This window comes from Macaca thibetana, chromosome 7, assembly GCF_024542745.1.
Source record: "Macaca thibetana thibetana isolate TM-01 chromosome 7, ASM2454274v1, whole genome shotgun sequence".
Taxonomy (NCBI): domain Eukaryota; kingdom Metazoa; phylum Chordata; class Mammalia; order Primates; family Cercopithecidae; genus Macaca; species Macaca thibetana.
Window position 1 is genome coordinate 150,906,852 of NC_065584.1, and position 22,089 is coordinate 150,928,940.

General features: G+C 44.7%; 1 protein-coding gene across 2 annotated transcripts in view; it reads left to right on the forward strand.

Annotated features, from left to right (window-relative positions):
* Positions 1-2,424: 2,424 nt before the first annotated feature.
* MAP2K1 (mitogen-activated protein kinase kinase 1) overlaps positions 2,425-22,089 on the forward strand; it is a 112,558-nt gene continuing 92,893 nt past the window's right edge. The window contains exon 1 of one of the 2 annotated variants that reach the window (XM_050796005.1): positions 2,425-3,034. In XM_050796005.1, coding sequence (XP_050651962.1) covers positions 2,955-3,034 — 80 coding nt within the window. In that variant the 5' untranslated portion in view covers positions 2,425-2,954. Of the gene's footprint in view, positions 3,035-17,023; positions 17,516-22,089 lie in introns of those variants that run through there. The other variant, XM_050796006.1, reaches the window with a different exon arrangement.

Below are 22,089 nucleotides of genomic sequence, written 5' to 3' on the forward strand. Positions count from 1 at the left end.
CTGAGTAGCTGGGATTACAGGTGCCCACCACCATTCCCGGCTGATTTTTGTAATTTAGAAGAGACAGTGTTTCACCATGTTGGCCAGGCTGGTCTAGAACTCCTGACCTCAAGTGATCTTCCAGCTTCCGCCTCACAAAGTGCTGGGATTACAGGTGGTAGCGACCACTGCATCATCCATCCCAGTATAATTTATTTTTTAAAAAACTATGAGTTCAGGCCGGGTGCAGTGGCTCATGCCTGTAAACCCAGCATTTTGGGAGGCCAAGGTGGGCGGATCACCTGAGGTCAGGAGTTTTGAAACCAGCCTGGCCAACATGGTGAAACCCCGTCTCTACCAAAAATACAAAATTAGCTGGGCGTGGTGGTTCATGCCTGTAATCCCAGCTACTTGGGAGGCTGAGGTAGGAGAATCACTTGAACTCGGGATGCGGAGGTTGCAATGAGCCAAGGTCACGCCATTGCACTCCAGCCTGGGCAAAAAGAGCGAAACTCCACTTAAAAGAAAAACAACCAAAAACCCAAAAAACAAAACAAAACTAACTATGAGTTCACACTGATACCTCCAATTCCAATACAATAGCATAGGGTATTCTCCCTTCCCATACTTCTAACTTCATTCTACCACAGTGAGAAAGCTGGCTCTGTCACGTTTAATACATTTAGTGACTTAATCAATCATCCTGAATGCAACTAACCTCCCATCTAAGCTTCTAGGCCTTTCCCACTTGGATGCCTTGTTCTCTGGTCTTGGGCTCTAGTGCTAAGACTTTGTGTAGGGCTGCCTCCCAGGTGTTCAAGCCCTCTTTACCTTCTCAGGTTCCTCAGCTTCCTTACCTGGTAGGTCACTGACACTTGGCTGTGGACAACCAGGTGTAGATGTTCCTTTGTTCTGTACACCTAATGTCTTTGGCCCTGAATATTTTAGGATGGAAAAGGGGAAGAGGAACACTGAATGTGCACTTCGGAATGGGTATTGTACCTCTTATTTTATTAAGTTCTTTATTCACATTTTATTTCTTTAGTAATTCACAGAACAGGAATTTTTGGATTAAAGTTTTTTTGTTTTGTTTTGTTTGTGTTTTTTTTTTTGAGACAGAGCCTCACTCTGTCGCCCACGCTGGAGTGCAGTGGTGTGATCTTGGATCACTGCAACCTCCACCTCCCAGGTTCAAGCAATTGTCTGCCTCAGCCTCCCAAGTAGTTGGGATTACAGGCGCCCACCACCACGCCCAGCTACTTTTTTGTATTTTTAGTAGAGACGGGGTTTCACCATTTTGGTCAGGCTGGTCTTGAACTCCTGACTTCGTGGATCCACCCGCCTCGGCCTCCCAAAGTTCTGGAATTACAGGCGCGAGCCACTGCGCCCGACCTGGATGAAAGTTTTTCATAGGAAGTCTTGCTCTGTAGCCCCGGCTGGTGTGCAGTGGTGTGATCATAGCTCACTGCAGCCTCAAACTCCCGGGCTCAAGTGATCCTCCAGCCTCAGCCTCCTCAGTAGCTTGGACTATAGCTGCACACAACCATGCCCAGCTAATAGAGATGAGAGTCTCACTATGTTGCCCAGGCTGGTCTCGAACTCCTGGGCTCAAGTGATCCTCTTGCCTGGGCCTCCCAAAATTGAGACTACAGGCGTAAGCCACTGCTCCTGGCCCGAAACAGTGTTTTTAAAGCTTTAAAAAATATGCCAATAAGGTGAAAACCCGTCTCTACAAAAATACAAAAAGTAGCCGGGCATGACGGCAGGTGCCTGTAATCCCAGCTACTCTGGAGGCTGAGGCAGGAGAATCGCTTGAACCTGGGAGACGGAGGTTGTAGTGAGCCGAGATCGCGCCACTACATGCCAGCCTGGGCGACTGAGGGATACTCCGTCTTAAAAAAAAAAAAAAAAAAGTTCCCAAGTCTAAAAAAAAAAAAAAAAAATCAATCTGCTCTCAAAAACTGTTGCAACAATATACAATCTCATCAGCACTAAGTATCCACTTCCTTGCACCCTTCTCAGTAGTATTACCATTAAACAAACAAACAAACAAAATATATATGTGACAGTTTGTTGGGCTCAAAGGAGTCTCTCGACAAGTTTCCTATCCCCCCACGCTGCCTCTCCTCTGAACACAGGAAGGGTTCCTTTTCCTTATTTATTTTGTTATTTCATTTCCATCAACACGACTCGGCTTGGGGACAGGGGTCGGGGGCAGGCCAGTTACCGCAGAGGTGGAGGCCGCGCAGCACCTGGCCTGGAGGAGCTCACCACGCAGCGACATAGACCTCTTCCCTGCTGGGTCCACCTGCGAGCCTTGGGGCGATAGAGGGCGCCGTGGAGCCCGCAACGGAACCCGCCCCCAGGGCAGCGCGCCGCGCTCCCGTGACGTATTTCCGCGTCATCTGCCGCCGAGGCTTGCCCCCATTGGTTGTCTGCGAGGCAATAGGGGCGGAGCCGAGTGGGAGTGTGGAAAGCGCCGCATCCCGGGTGGGGGGCGAGGCTTCCCCTTCCCCGCCCCTCCCCCGGCCTCCAGTCAGTCCCAGGGCCGCTTCGCCAAGCTGCTAGGAGCACGGCGGCGGCGGCGGCGGCGGTACTTTCTCCTGCAGGAGCTGGAGCTGGGCTCTGGTGCACGCGCGGCTGGGCCGCCCGAGCCGGAGGGACTGGTTGGTTGGGAGAGCGGGAGGGAATCCCGGGCTGCCGAATCGCACATTCAGCCCGCTCCGCTCCTGCAGGGCAGCCGTTCGGCTCTCTGCGCGCGGAGCCGAGTCCCGGGCGGGTGGGGCTGGGGTCCACTGAGACCGCTACCGGCCCCTCGGCGCTGACGGGACCGCGCGGGGCGCACCCTCTGAGGGCAGCTCCGGGGTTAGCGGCCCGAACCTGGTCCTGCGCAGCGGGCGTGGGGCAGCGCAGTGGGAGGAAGCGAGAGGTGCTGCCCTCCCCCCGGAGTTGGAAGCGCCTTTCCCAGGTCCAAAATGCCCAAGAAGAAGCCGACGCCCATCCAGCTGAACCCGGCCCCCGACGGCTCCGCGGTTAACGGGACCAGCTCTGCGGAGTAAGTATGGGGCGGGCGGTGAACCTCGGGGCCCGGCTGGGGAGGCCCGGGCCGGGGAGCAGGAGCGCGCGCCAGGCTCCGCTCTGGTTTGTCACGTACGTCTGGGACTGGCAGGGGGCGAGGAACTCCCGGCCGCCGAGGTATCGGTGACTAAGCACTGATTGTGCTTCTGACTCAGACCAGTTAGCGGATCCCGCGGGTCTCGATTCCCCTCTGCACCCCTTTTCCCGACCGTTTCAGTGGTTCCTGGCCACTGTGCAGTCTTCTCCCAAGAAAATAAAAGCTAGCACGTCTTCCCTGCCTCCCCCCAGCTCTGTTCTAAATGTGATCCTCTGGGAGTCTGGCCTGTAATGGGGAGAGGAGGCTACTGTTTTGGAAAGAATTAAGATCGCATCCGTGCTTTTGAGACCGGCTCAGGGTATTAAGTGTGGAGCATCATCCTCACCTTCATGCCTGACACCTGTGGGGTCTGAGTGCCTTGTTGCAGGTCAACTGCCTGGCCAGCGGGGGCGTGCTGGAAGTCCGTGTGGACTTCTTGGCTTTTCCTTGCCGACTTTGGAGGTTCCCGGTCCTTGGCTTTCCTGGGAAATTGCTCAAGAAAGCGGCTTTCTTTTTCATCCGACTCTTCATTCATTCATTCATTCATTGAACAAACCATTTTCTCACTAATGATTTCCTAGCTTTCCGTACTTGACTAGGAGCCCCTAAACTCCTGACCTGAGGCATGAACACCATGACCTAGAAACCACATGCTAGGTGCTCCATCTCTGCAGCTTCCAGCGTTGCTCACAAACGAGCACTTTATTTCATGAAATAATCTTGAGGCTGTTTCCTGGGGGTTTCTGAGTTCCCACAACTCTCTTGGGTTCTAGGTAAGGTACAAGACTCTGTGAGGGAAAGCTGCTTGGCTAGCTAGAGAAATAGCCAGAAAAGATTAGGTTATTATTATTATTATTTGCCTTTTTTTAGTTGTTGTTTGCCCAACCTTCAGTAAAGATTAGGTTCTTAATCTCTTTTTACCTGCACACTGCAGGCTTTAGGAAGCTAACTGATGAAATCAGGGTAGGCTTGGACCTTCTGCTCTTTGGTGATTTCTGTAACCTCCCTTCCTTTCTCTAGATTTTTAGAAAATTTTATTTTTTAAAATTTTATACAGATAGGGTCTTGCTATATTGCTTAGGCTGGTCTTGAACTCCTGGGCTCTAGCGATCCTCCCAAAGTGCGGGATTACAGGCATGAGCCACTCTGCCCAGCCAGCTTTCTTTAGATTTTAATAATCTGGGGACCTGTTGACTTGATGACTTGTTCCATCCCTGTAATGATCACAAGGTCGATGGTGGACCCATGGTGTGTGTTCAACTGTGTTCTTCAGACCTGCTCCCAGCCGACTCTCTTCCTTAGTCCCCTGTCAATCCTGTGGGGTCTATTTTGCATGATACTGACTTGTATAGGTAGTTGGATTGCATTATTGCATTGCAAACATTTTTTTTTTTTTTTTGAGTCGGAGTTTCACTCTTGTTGCCCAGGCTGGAGTGCAGTGGTGCGATCTCAGCTCACTGCAACCTTCGCCTCCCAGGTTCAAGCGATTATCCTGCCTCAGCCTCCTGAGTAGCCACCACGCCCGGCTCATTTTGTATTTTTAGTATTTTTAGTAGAGACTGGGTTTCTCCAGGTCATTCAGGCTGGTGGCAAACTCCCAGCCTCAGGTGATCTGCCTGCCTCGGCCTCCGAAAGTGCTGGATTACAGGCGAGAGCCACCGCGCCTGGCCCATTTGTTCAGTTTTAGTGTACAGTGTTTCACCCTCTTAAAATAGACTGAAAGTCCTGACTGTTGTTAGGACAAGTTTTGACCACAGTGGATTCTGGCTGAATGTTGTGGCCTGATTATCCTTTCCTATTTGATTGGAAGTGGATACTGAGTAGAAGTACCTGTTATTCTGTTGTAACTGTGACACCACAACTGTATTCTCTCAAGGAAGAGGGATTTCATTAAAACAGTAAAAGCAGGATGAGAAGAAACTACCCCAGATTTGGTGGCAGAAAAATTTGGATGGGACTGGGAGAGTCTAAACAGTGGTTAAAAGGTAGAGGCTCTGGAGTCAGGCTAAGTTTGAAGCCTAGCTCTGTTGTGGGTTTTTTGTTTTGTTTTGTTTTGTTTTGTTTTTTTGACAGAGTCTCTCTCTGTTACCCAGGCCAGAGTGCAGTGGTGCGATCTTGGCTCACCGCAACCTCCACCTCCTGGGTTCAAGCAATTCTCCTGTTTCAGCCTCCTGAGTAACTGGGACTGCAGGCACGCGCTACCCCACCCTGCTAATTTTTGTATTTTAATAGAGACAGGATTTTACCATGTTGCTCAGGCTGGTCTCAAACTCCTAACCTGGTGATCCTCCCACCTCAGCCTCCCAAAGTTTTGGGATTACAGCCTGGCCTCTGTTGTGGTTTTGTGACCTGCTTCAAGTCTTTTAGTCTAAGGCTTAGGTTTAGTTTTTTCATCTGCAAAAATGGGGCTAATAGAATCTACTTAGCATAGTTGTGAAGATTAAATGAGGTAGTACATAGTAAACCTTCGAAAGCTGTTGGCTGCTGGTGCCTTTGTTACTGCCTAAGTGTTGGACTGAAGGAAACCGGAAGGTGATTTTCATTCATGGTGGTGGATTGTGTGTTAAGGTACCTTTGCTTCTGGACAATCACCTCTCCCTAGTTTAGTTTTTTGTACCATCTGCATCTACCTCTGACTCATTGCTGTGTTACAATAGGAGGCATCTTTGTGTAGACTGCCCCAGATAAACAGGGACTGTTTCCCTATATTTCGTAGCACGAATGAGAGGGAAAGCTTTACACATCTTCATCTTTCACTTCTGACAGTGTTTCTCAAGCAAAATGTCCCCTATCTTGGGCTACCAGCAGAAAGAATTCTGTTGCTTTCATGATTTCTGTGATTAGACCAGGGCACAATTTTGAATGTTATCAGACAACGTGAACTAAAGAAGAAGAAAATCCATTTTGACAGTAAATAACTCTTGGTACCAAATTGGCAAGGTTACTTTTCACTTGGCACCTTTTGCTTACCTCTAACATAGCCCTTACCCAACTCAGAGATGGAGTTGGGTAATACGGGACCTGAAGTTGTAGGGGTCCTCAAAGAAAAATCATGCAAAAATAGCTTTCTTTTGCATATTTTGCAAAAACATGTGAGCATATTACTAGGGTCTTAAGTGTTAGAATAAAATAATATTATTCCTCTGTTTAAAATGTTTTTCTGGTTCTCTTGCAGTTATACAAAATCCAAACTCCTTATATTACACTATGAGACTAAGTGATCTGCCTGTTGTCCCCACTGCCCCCTCCTACCAGTCTCTTTGACCACATTTCCTGCCACTCCTTTCTTCCACCACTCTAGTCCTCTTTCACTTCCTCTATGGGGTGGTCCATACTCACTGCAGGCCTCTGTACATGCTGTTCCCTTTGCCTGGAATGAATCACCCCTCCTTCCCTAGGTAGGCAGGAAGCAGTCTTCACCTATTTGCCTAAGTGGTCCCTCTTTGTCATGTCACCTGAGCTTTTTTTTTTTCTTTTTTTTTGATACGGGGGTCTCACTATGTTGCCCAGACTGGTTCTTGAACTCCTGGACTCCAATGATGCTCCCACCTCAGCCTCTTGAGTAGCTGGGACTACAGGTGGCCACTGCTGTGCCTGGCACTCACCTGAGCTTTTAATAAGACTTGATCGTTGTAATTTTTTACTGGGGTGTTCTTAACATTTGTCTCTCCTGTACACTATAAACTTTAAGCACAGCACTGCCTTTTTTTGACTCACCGCTCTGTAAGTACACCCAAAATAGTTCCTGGCACATAATAGGTCCACAGATGTTTGTTGAATCAATGAGTGAATGAAATTTCTAATATTTGCACAATGGGTTTAATCAAACTTTTTACGTCTTTTCCTTTTCTTTTCCCCTTTATGCTCATTCCTTTTCTCTCCATTTCCTTTTGTTTTAGTCACCCACTCAACCATTCTAAGGTGTTTATATGGTTTTATAATTCCACCTGTTAGTTTGATTATGTGTATACCCTTGGGAAGTAGAAGGATGATTTCGTATGCATCTGCTTAGGATTCTAAATGCTATTGTGCCAGAAATCTGCATTTCATAGACAGGATAGAGTAGGTTATGTTGAGGTAACAACCACAAAATCTCAGTAATTTAACACACTTTCCGGTCAGTGGGAGGCTCTGTAGATTGGAGTCCTTTAGGGATCCAGGCTGATTGAGGCATCGTCTCTGAAATATACCTACATGAGGAGGGAATCTTGTGAAGAACCACATTCAGGCTCTTAAAGTTTTGCCCAGAAGTGAGCTTTGTCATTTTTGCTGCCATTTCTTTGGCCAGAGCAAATCATGTGGCCGTGTTGACCTTCAAGGAGGGCAGTGACCTTGGAAGGGGGAGAACCAGGAGTGTTTGTGTGTTTTTTTTTTGTTGTTTTGAAAAAGAGTTTTACTCCCACTGCCCAGGCTGGAGTGTAATGGTGCATGCCACCACGCCCTGCTAAGTTTTGATTTTTTTGTGGAGATGGGGTTTCACCATGTCGCTCAGGCTGGTCTTGAACTCTTGGGCTCAAGCGATCTGCCCACCTCATCCTCCCAAAGTGCTGGAATTATAGGTATGAGCCACTGTGCTGGTGAACCAGGAGTATTTGAACAGAAGCAGTGACCATCACTAAATTTTATATCAGTTTCTTCTTTGTTTTTTTTCCTTTTCTTTTCTTTTATTTTCTGTGACGGAGTTTTGCTCTTGTTGCCCAGGCTGGAGTGCAATGGCACCATCTCAGCTCACTGCGACCTCCGCCTCCCATGTTCAAGCAATTCTCCTGTCTCAGCCTCCTGAGTAGCTGGGATTACAGGCATGTACCACCACGCCTGGCTAATTTTGTATTTTTAGTAGAGACGGGTTTCACTATGTTGGTCAGGCTGGTCTCGAACTCCTGACCTCAGGTAATCTGCCTGCCTCGGCCTCCCAAAGTGTTGGGATTACAGGTGTGAGCCACTGTGCTCAGCCTTAGTTTCTTTTTTTTTTCTTCCAATTTTGTTTTGTGCTCTATTCATGATGCTATATGATATGTGTCTAGTTAATTATTTCTCTTGGTCGTAGAGCAGTCATGTGCATCTGCCACATTTTACTTATTTATTTCTCTAGAATTAGACATCTTTGTTGTTTTCCAACCCCTTGCTGCCTCAAACAGTCATGACCATGACCATGACCAAGACCATGACCATCACCATCCTTGCACATCCTTGTTTCCTTTGGATGTTGTGAGTTTCCTGTGGAATGTACTCAGAAGTGGAATTGCTGGGTCTTACGGTACATTGCTGCTCCTTCCAGGATAAGACGTATTATTAATCTCTCTCTCTCTTTTTTTTTTTTTTTTTGAAACAGAGTCTCACTCTGTTGCCCAGGCTGGAGTGCAGCATCATAGTCCTGGCTCACTGCAACCCCTGCCCACAAGGTTCAAGCAATTCTCCTGCCTTAGCCTCCCAAGTAGCTGGGATTATGGGTGCCTGCCACCACATTCAGCTAATTTTTGTGTTTTTAGTAGAGACAGGGTTTCACCATGTTGGTCAGTCTGGTCTCCAACTCCTGACCTTGTGATCTGCCCTCCTTGGCCTCCCAAAGTGCTGGGATGACAGGCGTGAGCCACTGCGCCCGGCCATTAATCTCTTTAAAACAATACCGTTAATCCAGTTGCCGTAGTGAGGCAGGGTACCTCTCGAGATCTCACTTTTTTTTTTTTTTTTTTTTTTTTTTTTTTTTTTTTTTTTTTGAGACGGAGTCTCACTCTGTCACCCAGGCTGGAGTGCAGTGGCCGGATCTCAGCTCACTGCAAGCTCCGCCTCCCGGGTTCACGCCATTCTCCTGCCTCAGCCTCCCGAGCAGCCGGGACTACAGGCGCCCGCCACCTTGCCCGGCTAGTTTTTTGTACTTTTTAGTAGAGACGGGGTTTCACCGTGTTAGCCAGGATGGTCTCGATCTCCTGACCTCGTGATCCGCCCGTCTCGGCCTCCCAAAGTGCTGGGATTACAGGCTTGAGCCACCGCGCCCGGCCGAGATCTCACTTTTTCTTTGACCTTGGGCAAGTCCTTTCGACTTTCTGACTCTTGGTTTCCTTAACTGTAAAGGGGATGTGATAATTGTGACAATATCTTTACCATGGTGGCCTATGAGGCCCTACCTGATCAGGTCCTTAGTTTTCTTCCAGTGTCCTCTTCACTCATGCACTCTTGCCACACTGTCCTCTGTGCTCTTGGGTTGTAGGTTGGGCACATTCTTATCTTAGAATCTTTGCATTTGCCATTCCTGCTACCTGGAAAGCTTATCTCTCAAATACTCTATGACTTGCTTCCTCACTTTCTTCACCCCTCTGTTGAAATGTCTCTTCACAGAGACCATCTTTGATCACTCTGATACAGAACTCCCTGTCATTTTCTGCTGCTTGCCTTTGCCTTACTTTTCTTTGTAGCACAGACTAGTAACTGAGGGTGCATCGTGTATAAGTATTTATCTTCTTCTGCCACTCCAAGTGTAAGCTTTATGATGGTTGGGGCTTTGCCTTGTTCATTGCTCAGTGTGTAGAACAGATTCTGGCACATGGAAAATACTCAGTAGATATCTGTTGATTAAATGGCTGACTAGATCCTACCCCAGAGGAATACTTTGAAGATGTATAAAATTTCTTTGAAGGCTATAAGGTGCCGAATAACCTTAGGAGGGTTCACTGCTTGGCCTTAGTAGTGGTCATGATTTTGGATTTTGAACCGTTTCTATGTAACCCTGAAACACTCAGACAGACTTATTGCATTCAGGGTGTAGTTCATAGCATCAGCAATTCTGCCAGGTTTGTAAGGAACACACATCTGTTAGAGTGTGAAGGCCCTGGAGGATGAAAGGTTGAGACAGATTGATGTACTTTTTTTTTGTCTCTTATGACTCTTTCTGAGATGTGCACCATGATAACTAGGAACTTTTTTTTTTTTTTTAAGAGACAGGGTCTTGCTCAGGCACCCAGGCTGGAGTGCATTGATGCTCACTATAACCTTAAATTCCTGGGCTCAGGGAATCCTCCTGCCTCAGCTTCCTGAGTAGCTGGGACTACAGGCACGTACCACCATGCCTGGCTAATTTTAAAATTTAGAGATAGGGTTTTGCTGTATTACCCAGGCTGGGCTTAAACTCCTTGCGTCATGCAATCCTTCCTCCTTGGCCTCCAAAAAGTGCTGGGTTTACAGGCATGAGCCACCGTGTCTGGCCTGATAACTAGGAGCTTTTGAAGTGGTTTCACACTGATTTTGTAGTTTTGAAGTTGGATGCTTCTATTGGATAGTTGACGCAGTAACTAATACTGGTGCTGTCTTTCAGAACAGCTTCATGTGAAAAAGGCCTGCTTAAGCCTGTGTCTTTGGGAAGAACATCTCTGCTGCTATTACAGCAGATACAGAAATAGCAAAGAAATTCTTAAAGATGATTTAACCCATGGCAAGGAAATATATGGGACTCTTATTTGAATGTAAACACTCACAGAATTCCAATTTCACTTATTTATGCACCTTTGAAAGAAAGGAAGAGGATACTGTAGTAGAGTACAGTAGTCCTCCATTATCTCGGTGGCATACATTCCAAGACCCCTAGTGAATGCCTGAAACCACAGATATCAATAGTACCAAACCCTGCATATACTATGTTTTTTCCTATGCAGTATGTGCCTATGATAAAGTTTAATTTGTAAATTAGGCATAGTAAGAGATTAACAATAATAACTAATAAAAAAATAACAATATATTGTAATAAAAGTTACATGAATGTGGTTACTGTACTTACTGTGGGTAACTGGAATTGTCAAAGCAAAACTACATTTAAGTGGGGACTCCTGTAGCTGTTGGCCCTGTCTTGCCTATCCAGCTTGATTTTCCTGTTTTTTGGTTCACCTGCTGTGGTCCACTTACCACTTTCTTTACTCTCCTCACTGTGCCCCCAGCATACTGCTTCTTAACCTTCTTACATCTGTCTGGTCTTGCTGACATGGTTTTTTTTTTTTTTTTTTTTTTTTTTTTTTTTTTTTTTTTGTCTGGAATGCCCTCCTCCACTTTCTTGCATGATTTTCTTTTTTGAGACGGAGTCTCACTCTGTCGCCCAGACTGGAGTGTGCAGTCACATGATCTTGGCTCACTGCAACCTCTGCCTCCTGGGCTCAAGCAATTCTCCTGCCTCAGCCTCCCGAGTAACTGGGATTACAGGCACACACCACCACGCCTAGCTAATTTTTGTATTTTTAGTAGAGACAGAGTCTCACCATGTTGCCCAGCCTGGTCTCGAATCCCTGACCTCAGGTGATCCACCTGCCTTGGCCTCCCAAAGTGCTGGGATTACAGGCGTGAGCCGGGCTTGGCCCTCTTGCATGATTTTATTTTTGTTTTATACTTGCCATTATGCTTTAGCTTCTGTGAAAACAGGGACTGTGATTGTCTGATACTTCTCCACCGTCTGCTGTGGTGCCTGGAATAAAATAAATGGTACCCATCCTTTTTTTTTTTTTTTTTTTGGAGATGAGTCTCACTCTGTCACCAGGCTGGAGTGCAGTGGCACGATCTCGCCTCACTGCAACTTCTGCCTCCCAGGTTCAAGCAGTTCTCCTGCCTCAGCCTCCCAAGTAGCTGGACTACAGGTGTGTACCACCACACCTGGCTAATTTTTGTATTTTTAGTACAAAATTTAAGAAGGATGTCCTCGATCTCGCGATCCGCCCACCTTGGCCTCCCAAAGTACTGGGATTACAGGTGTGAGTCACTGTGCCTGGCCCTTTTGTTTGTTTGTTTTTGAGATGGAGTTTCACTCTTGTCATCCAGGCTGGAGTGCAATGGCGCAGTCTTGGCTCACTGCCACTTCCGCCTCCTGCATTCTCCTGCCTCAGCCTCCCAAGTAGCTATGATTACAGGCACACACCACCATGCCCAGCTAATTTTTGTATTTTTAGTAGAGGCAGGATTTCACTGTGTTGGCCAGGCTGGTCTCAAACTCCTGACCTCAGGTAATACGCCTGCCTCAGCCCCCCAAAGTGCTGGGATTACAGGCATGAGACACCATGTCTGCCCAGAATGGTACCCATCTTTCAAGATCTTACATAAAGCTTATCTCCCATGTGTATAGTCTTTTCTGAGCAACTCCATGCCATGCACAGTTACATCACTCCTCACTTAGTTATAATACTTTTTTTTTTTTTGAGACAGAGTTTCACTCTTGTTGCTCAAACTGGAGTGCAATGGCGTGATCTTGGCTCACTGCAACCTCTGTGTCCTGGGTTCAAGTGATTCTCCTGCCTCAGCCTTCCAAGTAGCTATGATTACAGCCGCACACCACCACTGCCAGCTAATTTTTGTATTTTTAGTAGAGACAAGGTTTCACCATGTTGGCCAGGCTGGTCTCGAACTCCTGACCTCAGGTGATCTACCCACCTCGGCCTCCCAAAGTGTTGGGATTACAGGCATGAGCCACCATGCCCGTCCTGTAACACTTCTTAATGATGTGACCTCGGTCATATCACTTAACCTCACTGAGCCTAGTTTTCCTCATTAGTAGAGTAAGGCTGATAATAAGAAACCCATGAGGGAAGTAGAGTGGGAGGGCATCATCCAAAATAACATATACAGAAGCACTTTATGGGGAGGCAAGAGTGGAAAAAGAAAAAAAAAAAAGCACTTTACGATCACTGGAATGCTATGCAAATGGGATGTGTTAAAGATGCCAGCGTTTGATTTCCTCCTTAGAAGTCTGAATGGTTCCTTCTGTTATTAATAGCAAATTGTAAATGTTGATAAATCATGTTGATTTAGATATTTCATATGCTGCTTGTCCTTCAAATCTAGCCCAAACGTACATCTAATCAGGCCTTGGGATCTAACTTCCTGTTTATAGCAAATACAGGAATAGAGGAATGAGTTAATGACACCAAGAGGAAACAAATCAGACAAACCTAGGATGTGGAACATTCTCTAAAACAACTGACCTAGTCTCTTAAAAAGTCAGTACAGGCCAGGTGCGGTGGCTCACGCCTGTAATCCAGCACTTTGGGAGGCTGAGGTGGGCAGATCACAAGCTCAGGAGTTCGAGACCAGCCTGGCCAACATAGTGAAACCCGATCTCTACTAAAAATACAAAAATTAGTCAGGTGTGGTGGCATGTGCCTGTAATCCCAGCTACTCGGGAGGCTGAGGTGGGAGAATTGCAGTGAGCCAAGAGCATGCCATTGCATTCCAGCCTGGGAGACAGTAAGACTCCATCTAAAAGAAAAAAGAAAAATAAGTCAGTATAAGGGTGGCCATGGTGGCACACACCTGTAATCCCAGCACGTGGGGAGGCCTGCCAAGTCAGGAGGATTGCTTGAGCCCAAGAGCTAGAGACCAGCCTGGACAACATGGTGAGACCGTGTCTCTACAAAACTACAAAAATTAACCAGATGTGTTGCGTGCGTATAGTCCCAGCTATTTGGGAGACTGAGGCGGGAGGATTGATTGAGCCCAGGTGGCAAGATTGTAGTGAGCGGTAATCGTGCCACTGCACTCTAGCCTGGGGAGAGAGTGGGGCCCTGTCTCAAAAGAATAGGTGATATCAAGGGAAAAAAGGGAGAGTGGTGCTGTTCTAGGATAGGAGACTAAGGAGACATGCAGATCAAATGTACTGCATGGGTTGGGCACGGTGGCTCACGCCTGTAATCTCAGCCTTTTGTGAGGCTGGGGCAGTAGGATCACTTGAGCTTGGGAGGTCCAAGCTGCAGTTAGCTATGATTGCACCACTGCACACCAGCCTGGGTGACAGAGTGAGACCCTGTCTCAAAAACAAAACAAAAACAAATATACTGCCTGAACCCCAATTCTATACTGGATCAAAAAACAGTTATAAAATGCATTGTTGAGACAGTTGGGGAAATGTTAGTAAAGTATTGCTAATTTTTTTTTTTTTTTTTTTTTTTGAGACAGAGTCTCTGTCATCCAGGCTGGAGTGCAGTGGTGCGATCTCGACTCACTGCAACCTCCTTCTCCTGGAGTCAAGCGATTCTCGTGCCTTGGCTTCTGAGTGGCTGGGATTACAGGCACATGCTACCATGTCCAGCTAATTTTTGTATTTTTAGTAGAGACGGTGTTTTGCCATGTTGGCTAGGCTGGTCTCAAACTCCTGACCTCAAGTGATCCGCCTGCCTCGGCCTCCCAAAGTGCTGGAATTACAGGCGTGAGCCACTGTGCCTGGCTGTATTGCTAATTTTTTTTTAACGTAATGATGGTACAGATATTATGTAGGAGAATTCATATTCATACATAATGCACAAAACTTACTCTGAGGTTCAGGAAAAAACCCAAACATACACAAACAGTGGATAAAGCAAATGGAACGGAATGTTCAGTTGTTTTGTTTAGTTAATTTGAGTTTCACTTTTATTCTTTCAGTTTTTCTGTATGTTTGAAAAAATTTATAATAAATTTAAAAAGTACCCCAAAAGCAAAACTCATTCCAAGTCTTATGTACTTTAATGTCAACTAATATTCACTCTCCCATCCCTAGATCCCTTTGTGCTGCTTGTCTACATTGTATGACAAACATCACATTAAATGCAATCTCCCCTCGCCCCCCACCTTTTTTTTTTTTTTTTTTTGAGTTAAGATCTCACTTGCTGTGTTGCCCAGGCTGCAGTTCAATGGTGCAATCACGGCTTGCTGCAGCCTCACCTTCTGGGCTCAAGCGGTCCCTCCCCAGAGCCCCCGCTCCCCAGTAGCTGGGACTATAGGCACATGCCAATATGCCCAGCTATTTTTTTTCACTCTCGCCCAGGCTGGAGTGCAGTGGCACGATCTCATGTCACTGCAGCCTCCACCTCCCAGGTTCAAGCAATCCTGCTGCCTCAGACTCCTGAGTAGCTAGGACTACAGGCATGTGCCACCATGCCCGGCTAATTTTTGTATTTTTAGTGGAGATGAGTTTCACCATGTTGGCCAGGCTGGTCTCAAACTCTTGACCTTGTGATCTGCCTGCCTCAGCCTCCCAAAGTGCTGGGATTACAGGCGTGAGCCACCATGCCCGGCTATCGCCCAGCTCTTTTTGTATTTAATTTTAGATTCGGGGGTAAATGTGCAGGTTTGAGCATGATGCTGAGGTTTGGGCTTCTTGCATAAGTACTTTATTATAAATTACTATATAATTTTTTATTCACTAAATCTACTTTATGAATCTTTTTCTTCTTATTAGGAAACATACTTGTTTATTAACCCTAGGTGTCCAGCATTGCTGATGCAATATATCATTATTGGTAGATTTGAGAACACCAAAATACATTTAAACAAATTAGCAAAAAAACCTTTTCTGCTAGCTTTTCTTTTCCCTTTTTTTTTTTTTTCCCTAGAGGGGTTCTCACTATGTTGTCTAGGCTGGTCTCAAACTCCTTGGCTTAAGCGATCCACCTGCCTCGACTTCCTGAAGTGCTGGGTTTAGAGGTGTAAGCCACTGTGCCCAACCACTTTTTCTTTTTTTTTTTTTTTTTTTGAGACGGAGTCTTGCTCTGTCACCCAGGCTGGAGTGCAGTGGCCGGATCTCAGCTCACTGCAAGCTCCGCCTCCCGGGTTTACGCCATTCTCCTGCCTCAGCCTCCCCAGTAGCTGGGACTACAGGCGCCCGCCACCGCGCCCGGCTAGTTTTTTGTAGTTTTAGTAGAGACGGGGTTTCACCGTGTTAGCCAGGATGGTCTCGATCTCCTGACCTCGTGATCTGCCCGCCTCGGCCTCCCAAAGTGCTGGGATTACAGGCTTGAGCCACCGCGCCCGGCCTCTTTTTTTCTTAACTCCCTCTTTGGAACATTTTTGCTAGCATTTCTCTATGTGGATATGCCACCACATCACCCTGAAGTATGAATCAAGCAGTGGTGAATCTTTCTGACACATCAAGAAAACAAATCCAGAGAACACAGAGACTAGGGACAAAATGAGGTAAACCTGAGAAGAAAGCGTAGGGTCCCAGTTTTGTTTCTGTTGTTCACTTCCAGAAACTGCCAATTTGGAAAAATCATCCCGGTCTCTTACTGCAACTTGATTGTGTTTTTACTTCGTGTCCTGTGCCCTTGTTGCTCAGAAGCCCAAGAGAGCTGTTTAGAGGCTCACATACCTGTTGGCTAAGTTTTCTTCTTCTCCTCCCAAGATGAATAGTGTTTTGTTTTGAAATAGCAGGTGTTTTCTGAATCCCATGAAGAGCCAAATGCTAAAAGTGCTGATCCTGACTCTGATTTCGCTGTGTAACTCTCAGGGGCATCCTGCTCTGATGTCAGGAAGGGAGTCAGGTTAAGAAGAGGTTACCTGGAGGTTGAAGAAAAAATGGACAAGGTAGAAAGACCTTGAACCCCTCCCTTTGAAGAGTTGCCTGCTTAAGGACAATGCTTTAAAATTTTTGAATGTATGAATACTTTCTAAAGAAAAAACCTGTAGACATTACATTCTCCAGTTTAACTTTGTTTATTCCATTATATACGTTTTTGGATAGCTGAGATCAGTTGATTTTTTCCCAATTTTTACATGTGGACATAATCCTCATTCTTGTCATTTTTATTGGCTGAAGAGTAGAGTCTGATAGGATCTGGCTAAGCAAATGACACTTTGTTGATTATTAGGTGGCCTCCAGATTTTTATTATCTAATGATAGGCTTGTAAATGTTTTTGAGTCCATTTGTTTTGTTTTGCTTTTAGATGAATTCATCCACCTGATCAGAAGCAATGGACCATGCTACTGCTGTTGTTACATATTAACAGAATATGTTCCAAAAAGAGATTGAACCAATTTACAATGTATATTTCAACCGTTTCCTCAAGCTTCAGGACTTTTTTTTTTTTTTCCAGTTTAGTGGTTTTTGATAGTTTAATAGGCAGTATAAGGGCCCCTTTAAAGGTCAATTTGCTTCCCTTTAATTGTTATATTTTTGAATTGCATCAATTCAGTTTAAACTCATATTTATTGAATGCTTACTGAACGTAAGTCACTATTCTGGGAGCTGCAGGTAGGTAACTCAAAGATGAATAACATTATCTCAGCCTTCAAGGATCTTAAAATCTAATATGAGAGTGTAGGGGGAGATTTTCGGAACACAAGAAGGAGGAAACAATGGCTACAGAGTAAGAAAAGTGCCACAGAAAAGCTACAAAGCAAGCACTGTTGGAGCTTGGCCCGAGGAGGGAGTGTGCGCATCCAGGACGGGAGATGAAGAGAGCCTTCATGGAGGAGATGACATTTGAACTGGGTCTTGAAGGATGGCTAGGATTCCACGGGATGGGGGGGGCGTGGCAGGAAGAGAGCGCGGGATGAGCAACTTCACACAAGTGGGAAAGCCTGGGATGTGTAGAGAAGCCAGCAAGTAGTTGAGTGTGACGGGTGCATCGGTTTGGGTTGAAGGAAATGAAGCTGGAGAGGTAGGCTGAGGTGGTTTTGCGGTTCCAGGCTGAACATTTTGAAAAGTCACGTGCAAATTTTTCTTCCTTTTTGATCATTTTTAAGTATTTCTGAGTAGTTTTTATATGCTTTGTATTTTGAAGTTTTGTAAATGATGTGCTTACTACATTGTTCCATTGTGTGTAATGTATTAAGAAGAATACCATTTTTAAATATTGAAAAGCATGTTTTTTGAATGGGCATTATGTATAGCATACTTTTCATTAGCAGTTTAACATCTATCATCTCTCCACGACTAGCAGGAATATGTGACTTCATAGCCTTTTTCTTCCCCTTATGTGGTTAACTCTTTCCCGTGTGGAATATGCTCGGTATGAGGTGTATGTCTTAGTTAGTTTTTCTCCACAGTGAATTCTAGTATCTTACTGGAGTTTACTAAACATGATACATTTATCCATCTGTTGTATTTTCAGGTTTACCTTGGTCTTTTTGATATTTTTCTCTACTAAAACTTTTTAACCCACTCTTAAGTAGTTTTGAGAGTCATATATATTTTTTAATTTGGTAGGGTTAGGGAAAACTTCAACAATTTTCATGGGGTATCTTTCCACTTATTCATGTGTTCCTCTTTCTCATGTTAGGGTATTAGAGTTTCTTCTCTATAATTCTCTTGCGTCCTGAGTTAATATTTCAAATATGTAACATTTTGATACTGTTGTTATTGAACATTTTTAAGTTTGTATTTTCCATCTCGACTATGGTTTGTTTTGTATGAACTAGTTATATCCGGCAGCTTTGTTAAATCCGCTTACTCTATCTAGTAACATTTTTTGTTTGAATATACATGCATTTGTAGATTTACTGGTGTCATCTGCAAAACAACTTTTTCGTTTCAATGTGTTAGATATTTTACAGCTGTCTCATCTTGCATTGCTCTCAGTAGCAGTTCTTGTGTCTCAGGGAACACTACTAAGTGTAATGAGGTTTCTCAAGGACCTTCTGGGCCAGGGACTTTTCTCTTCTTTCCAAGGAGCTGTGAAAAAAGGAAGCAGCTGCCCAGATTTATAGAAGCAGAGCTTATTAGGGCTGGATGGGACCTAAGAGCTTCTCTAGACCTGGGCCTATCATTTGAGAGATAAGGAAACCAGACCTAGAGAGGTGTGAATTTGCCAGAGTTCACACTGCTGCAGTGGAAGGAGGTGGTTGAGCTTTTACTCTTATTTTCTTGTGGTACATATTACATACAGTACATGTTTTCATTTGGGAAAGTTACTTGGTTTGACAGTTTTCCAAGTTTACCCAACATTAAATTTTGGTAACTACGCAATATCCTTAAAAATACTATTTTCAAGTAATTATCTGAAACTCTGGAAAAGGTTACCCCTGTATATCACCACTCTCCTAGGTGGTTGAGGGAAAAGAGAATAAAGAAAAGTTGTGAGGTTGGGGCTGGGACAGGGAGGAAAGGGTATTTTAGTCCTTGATCCTTAGTAGGAGGGCCTATTTTTAAGCTTCATAATGTCAGTTTTAAAAGCAGTGGTTTTCAAAATAACCGCAGACGAAAGTCCCCTTGAAATGGATGCCTTTCTGGAATTGACCTATTTTGAGTTTAGCTGTTACCAGAAGGGTTCAGAATCTCGAATGCTCTTAAATGCATTTACTTTTCAGACAAAGTGGAAATTGAGTGCATAATCCACATGGGTTCCAGATTCAGGTTAAATTTAGAAATTTGGGGAGTTGTGGAGAGAAGACAAATTAGTTAATCATTGTTTTATAGGTTTGTCTGAATCCAGGTTAATTCTGTTTCCTTCTTTATTGAATTATAATTTGTATATCCAGGTTTTACAGATTATATCAGACCCTCACCCCATTTGAGAGTCGACTCAAAGTCAGAATTATTTGTCCCCTTTGCTGCTTTCATACCACCGTTTAGTAAACAGTCCTCAAGAATGTCCTCATGTCAGGGAGGGGAGGCCTCAGAAGTTAGCAAGAATTCCAAGCTCACTGTAAACCTTTTGTTTAATGGTTTACTCAAATCCAGATAGAAATTCTACCAAAATGCCAGCCTGTATTTCAGCTCCTCTTTCTTGGAGTCTTTAGGATGGTGGGAAAACAGGCAGAAGAGAGCTGTTTAACATTCCAATAATTATTAATAATAGAAAATTTATCCTGCTAATCAGGCACTCATTTGTGTCCACTGATAAAACTTGGTCATTGGAGCCAAGGAAAGGTACCATTCACTAAAGGAAAGAGCAGTAGATAGTCAGGCATGGTGGTGTGTGCCTGTAGTCCCAGCCACTCGGGGGCTGAGGCAGGAGAACCACTTGAATTCGGGAGGTGGTGGTTGCAGTGAAGGGAGATCATGCTGCTGCACTTCAGCCTGGGTAACAGAGTGAGACTCTGTCTCAGAAAAGAACAAAACAAACAAACAAAAAACAGTGGAACATTGGCTAAGCTCTTAACACATTATGTTAATTTAGAGATTGCAACACTTTAATATTTACTGGAGTACTCCTTCTATAAAAGTCTTTTTTGCCTTGTTTTATTTTGGTACTAAATGAATGCCAGGTTAGCCATAAAGGTAGCTTGCTGCATTTCTATTTCTTGTGTTCTAAATCACTGAATAATTAAAAAAAAAAAAGTACTAAAGCATTTCCAATTAAAAAGGAAGGTGTAACATATTTATTAGGGGAAGTCAAGGGGAGAGGTGGTGAAGAAAGTACCAGAAACCACCAACAGGTGTTTTGGTTATGTTGAACAAAGAATCAGCTTGATATGCAATCCCTGCGAAGAGTTTATAAATTCCTGAAGGAGGGTGAGAGCTGGAGGGGACACAGTGAGCAGAAATGGAGAGCGGAAATCAGTGGTTCCTGAGGCACAGAGGACTTGGGTTACTGGGTTACTGGAGGCTTGCTCCCACCCGAGGACCTGGGAACAATTCCTGAACAAGTTGCTTTCTTGATAGACAAGGATGCATCTGTAGGACCACCTCTGTTAATCTGTGGGGCAATAAGAATTGATCCTACTGCAGGAAGGAGACTAGGATGAAGCCAGAAGACATGAAACTTGTATCCCTAGAGGACATCGTAACTGGAAAAATAGCTACCATTTATGAAGGCCCACCTGGTCTCTTTGCATTCATTATCTTGAATTCGCACTAAAATTCTGCAAGAAAGATCATAGTATTCTATTTTACAAATAAGGAAAATGAAGCTCAGGGAAGTTAAGTAATTTCATAAGGTTGCACAATTAGTAGGTGGTGGAGCTAAGTTTAGACCCAGGTCTGCCCTACTGTGATATGCATGCTTTTTCCACATGGCCCTCTCAAGACTGTGTAAAATGCCAGAGGTCTTTCTGGAGCTTCACTTCCCAAAACTGCTACATTTAAAGTAATTAAAAGTTGAAAAATCAGTTCCTAATTTGCACTACCCACATTTCAAGGGCTCAGTGGCCATGTGTGGCTAGTGGCTACTAAAGTTCTATTAGTGCTGGTCTAGAGGTCATTCATTTTTGCCTCTGTATTTAATTTTTTTCCTTTTATCCTGCTAATCAGGCACTCATTTGTGTCCACTGATAAAACTTGGTCATTGGAGCCAAGGAAAGGTACCATTCACTAAAGGAAAGAGCAGTAGATAGTCAGGCATGGTGGTGTGTGCCTGTAGTCCCAGCCACTCGGGGGCTGAGGCAGGAGAACCACTTGAATTCGGGAGGTGGTGGTTGCAGTGAGCGGAGATCATGCAGAGGAAAGGAAGTAACATTCAGCATCAGACATCTAATTAATCCAGTTCTTTGGACTGGTTGCCTGTTAGATTTTCTCATGCCCCACATTCTTCCGTTAAGAAAATGAACAGAATGGAAATGTGGGAAATGGAGTGACTCCCCTATTCTTCCAGCTTTGCCTGGCCTTTAAACTAGATTCTTTCTCCCAAAGAATCCTGCATTTTACCAAGTTCAAAGGGCATGTCCGGATTAGTTTCCCCGAAGGAAATGAAAGATGTTTGTTGGAAAGGAATTCCATTCTTAATGTATGAAATAGCACTTGGATTCCCTCTCGTTCTTTCTCTGACTTCCTACCAAGTGCTTTGTAATTGAACTTGCAGCTGCTAACCATTTGTCTTCCAAAGGAGACCAACTTCAAAACAGTTCAAATGACAGAGGGATGTATACTTTGAATGCAAGCAGCTGCCTGTTATCTGCTATTGATTCAAATGGCATTTGTGTTAGGGTCAAACAGATTTAGATTATGGCCAAAATTACAACAATAGATTTCTAACTTGTATGTGAAGAATAAGATGTATTAACAGTCATCAAACTGATGTTTAGTGTTTAACTCATACGTACCAGGCACTGGGATGCAAGATGAACTAAAGGGACTTTTGCTGAAATGGAAAAGGGTGTCGTGTTATGGACAAGTCGAATGCATTTTAAATTCCTGTCTGAATTATATTGCTGGTATTTGCCATCCGTGTAACTTCCTATTTAGCCTTGAAATTCAGTAAAAGTCTCAGTGTGGATCATACTTCATAGCTCTGAAGTAAAGTGAGGAGTCATGTGCAAATGTCCTTTCAGTAGATGCTATTAAAAGGCGTTTAAA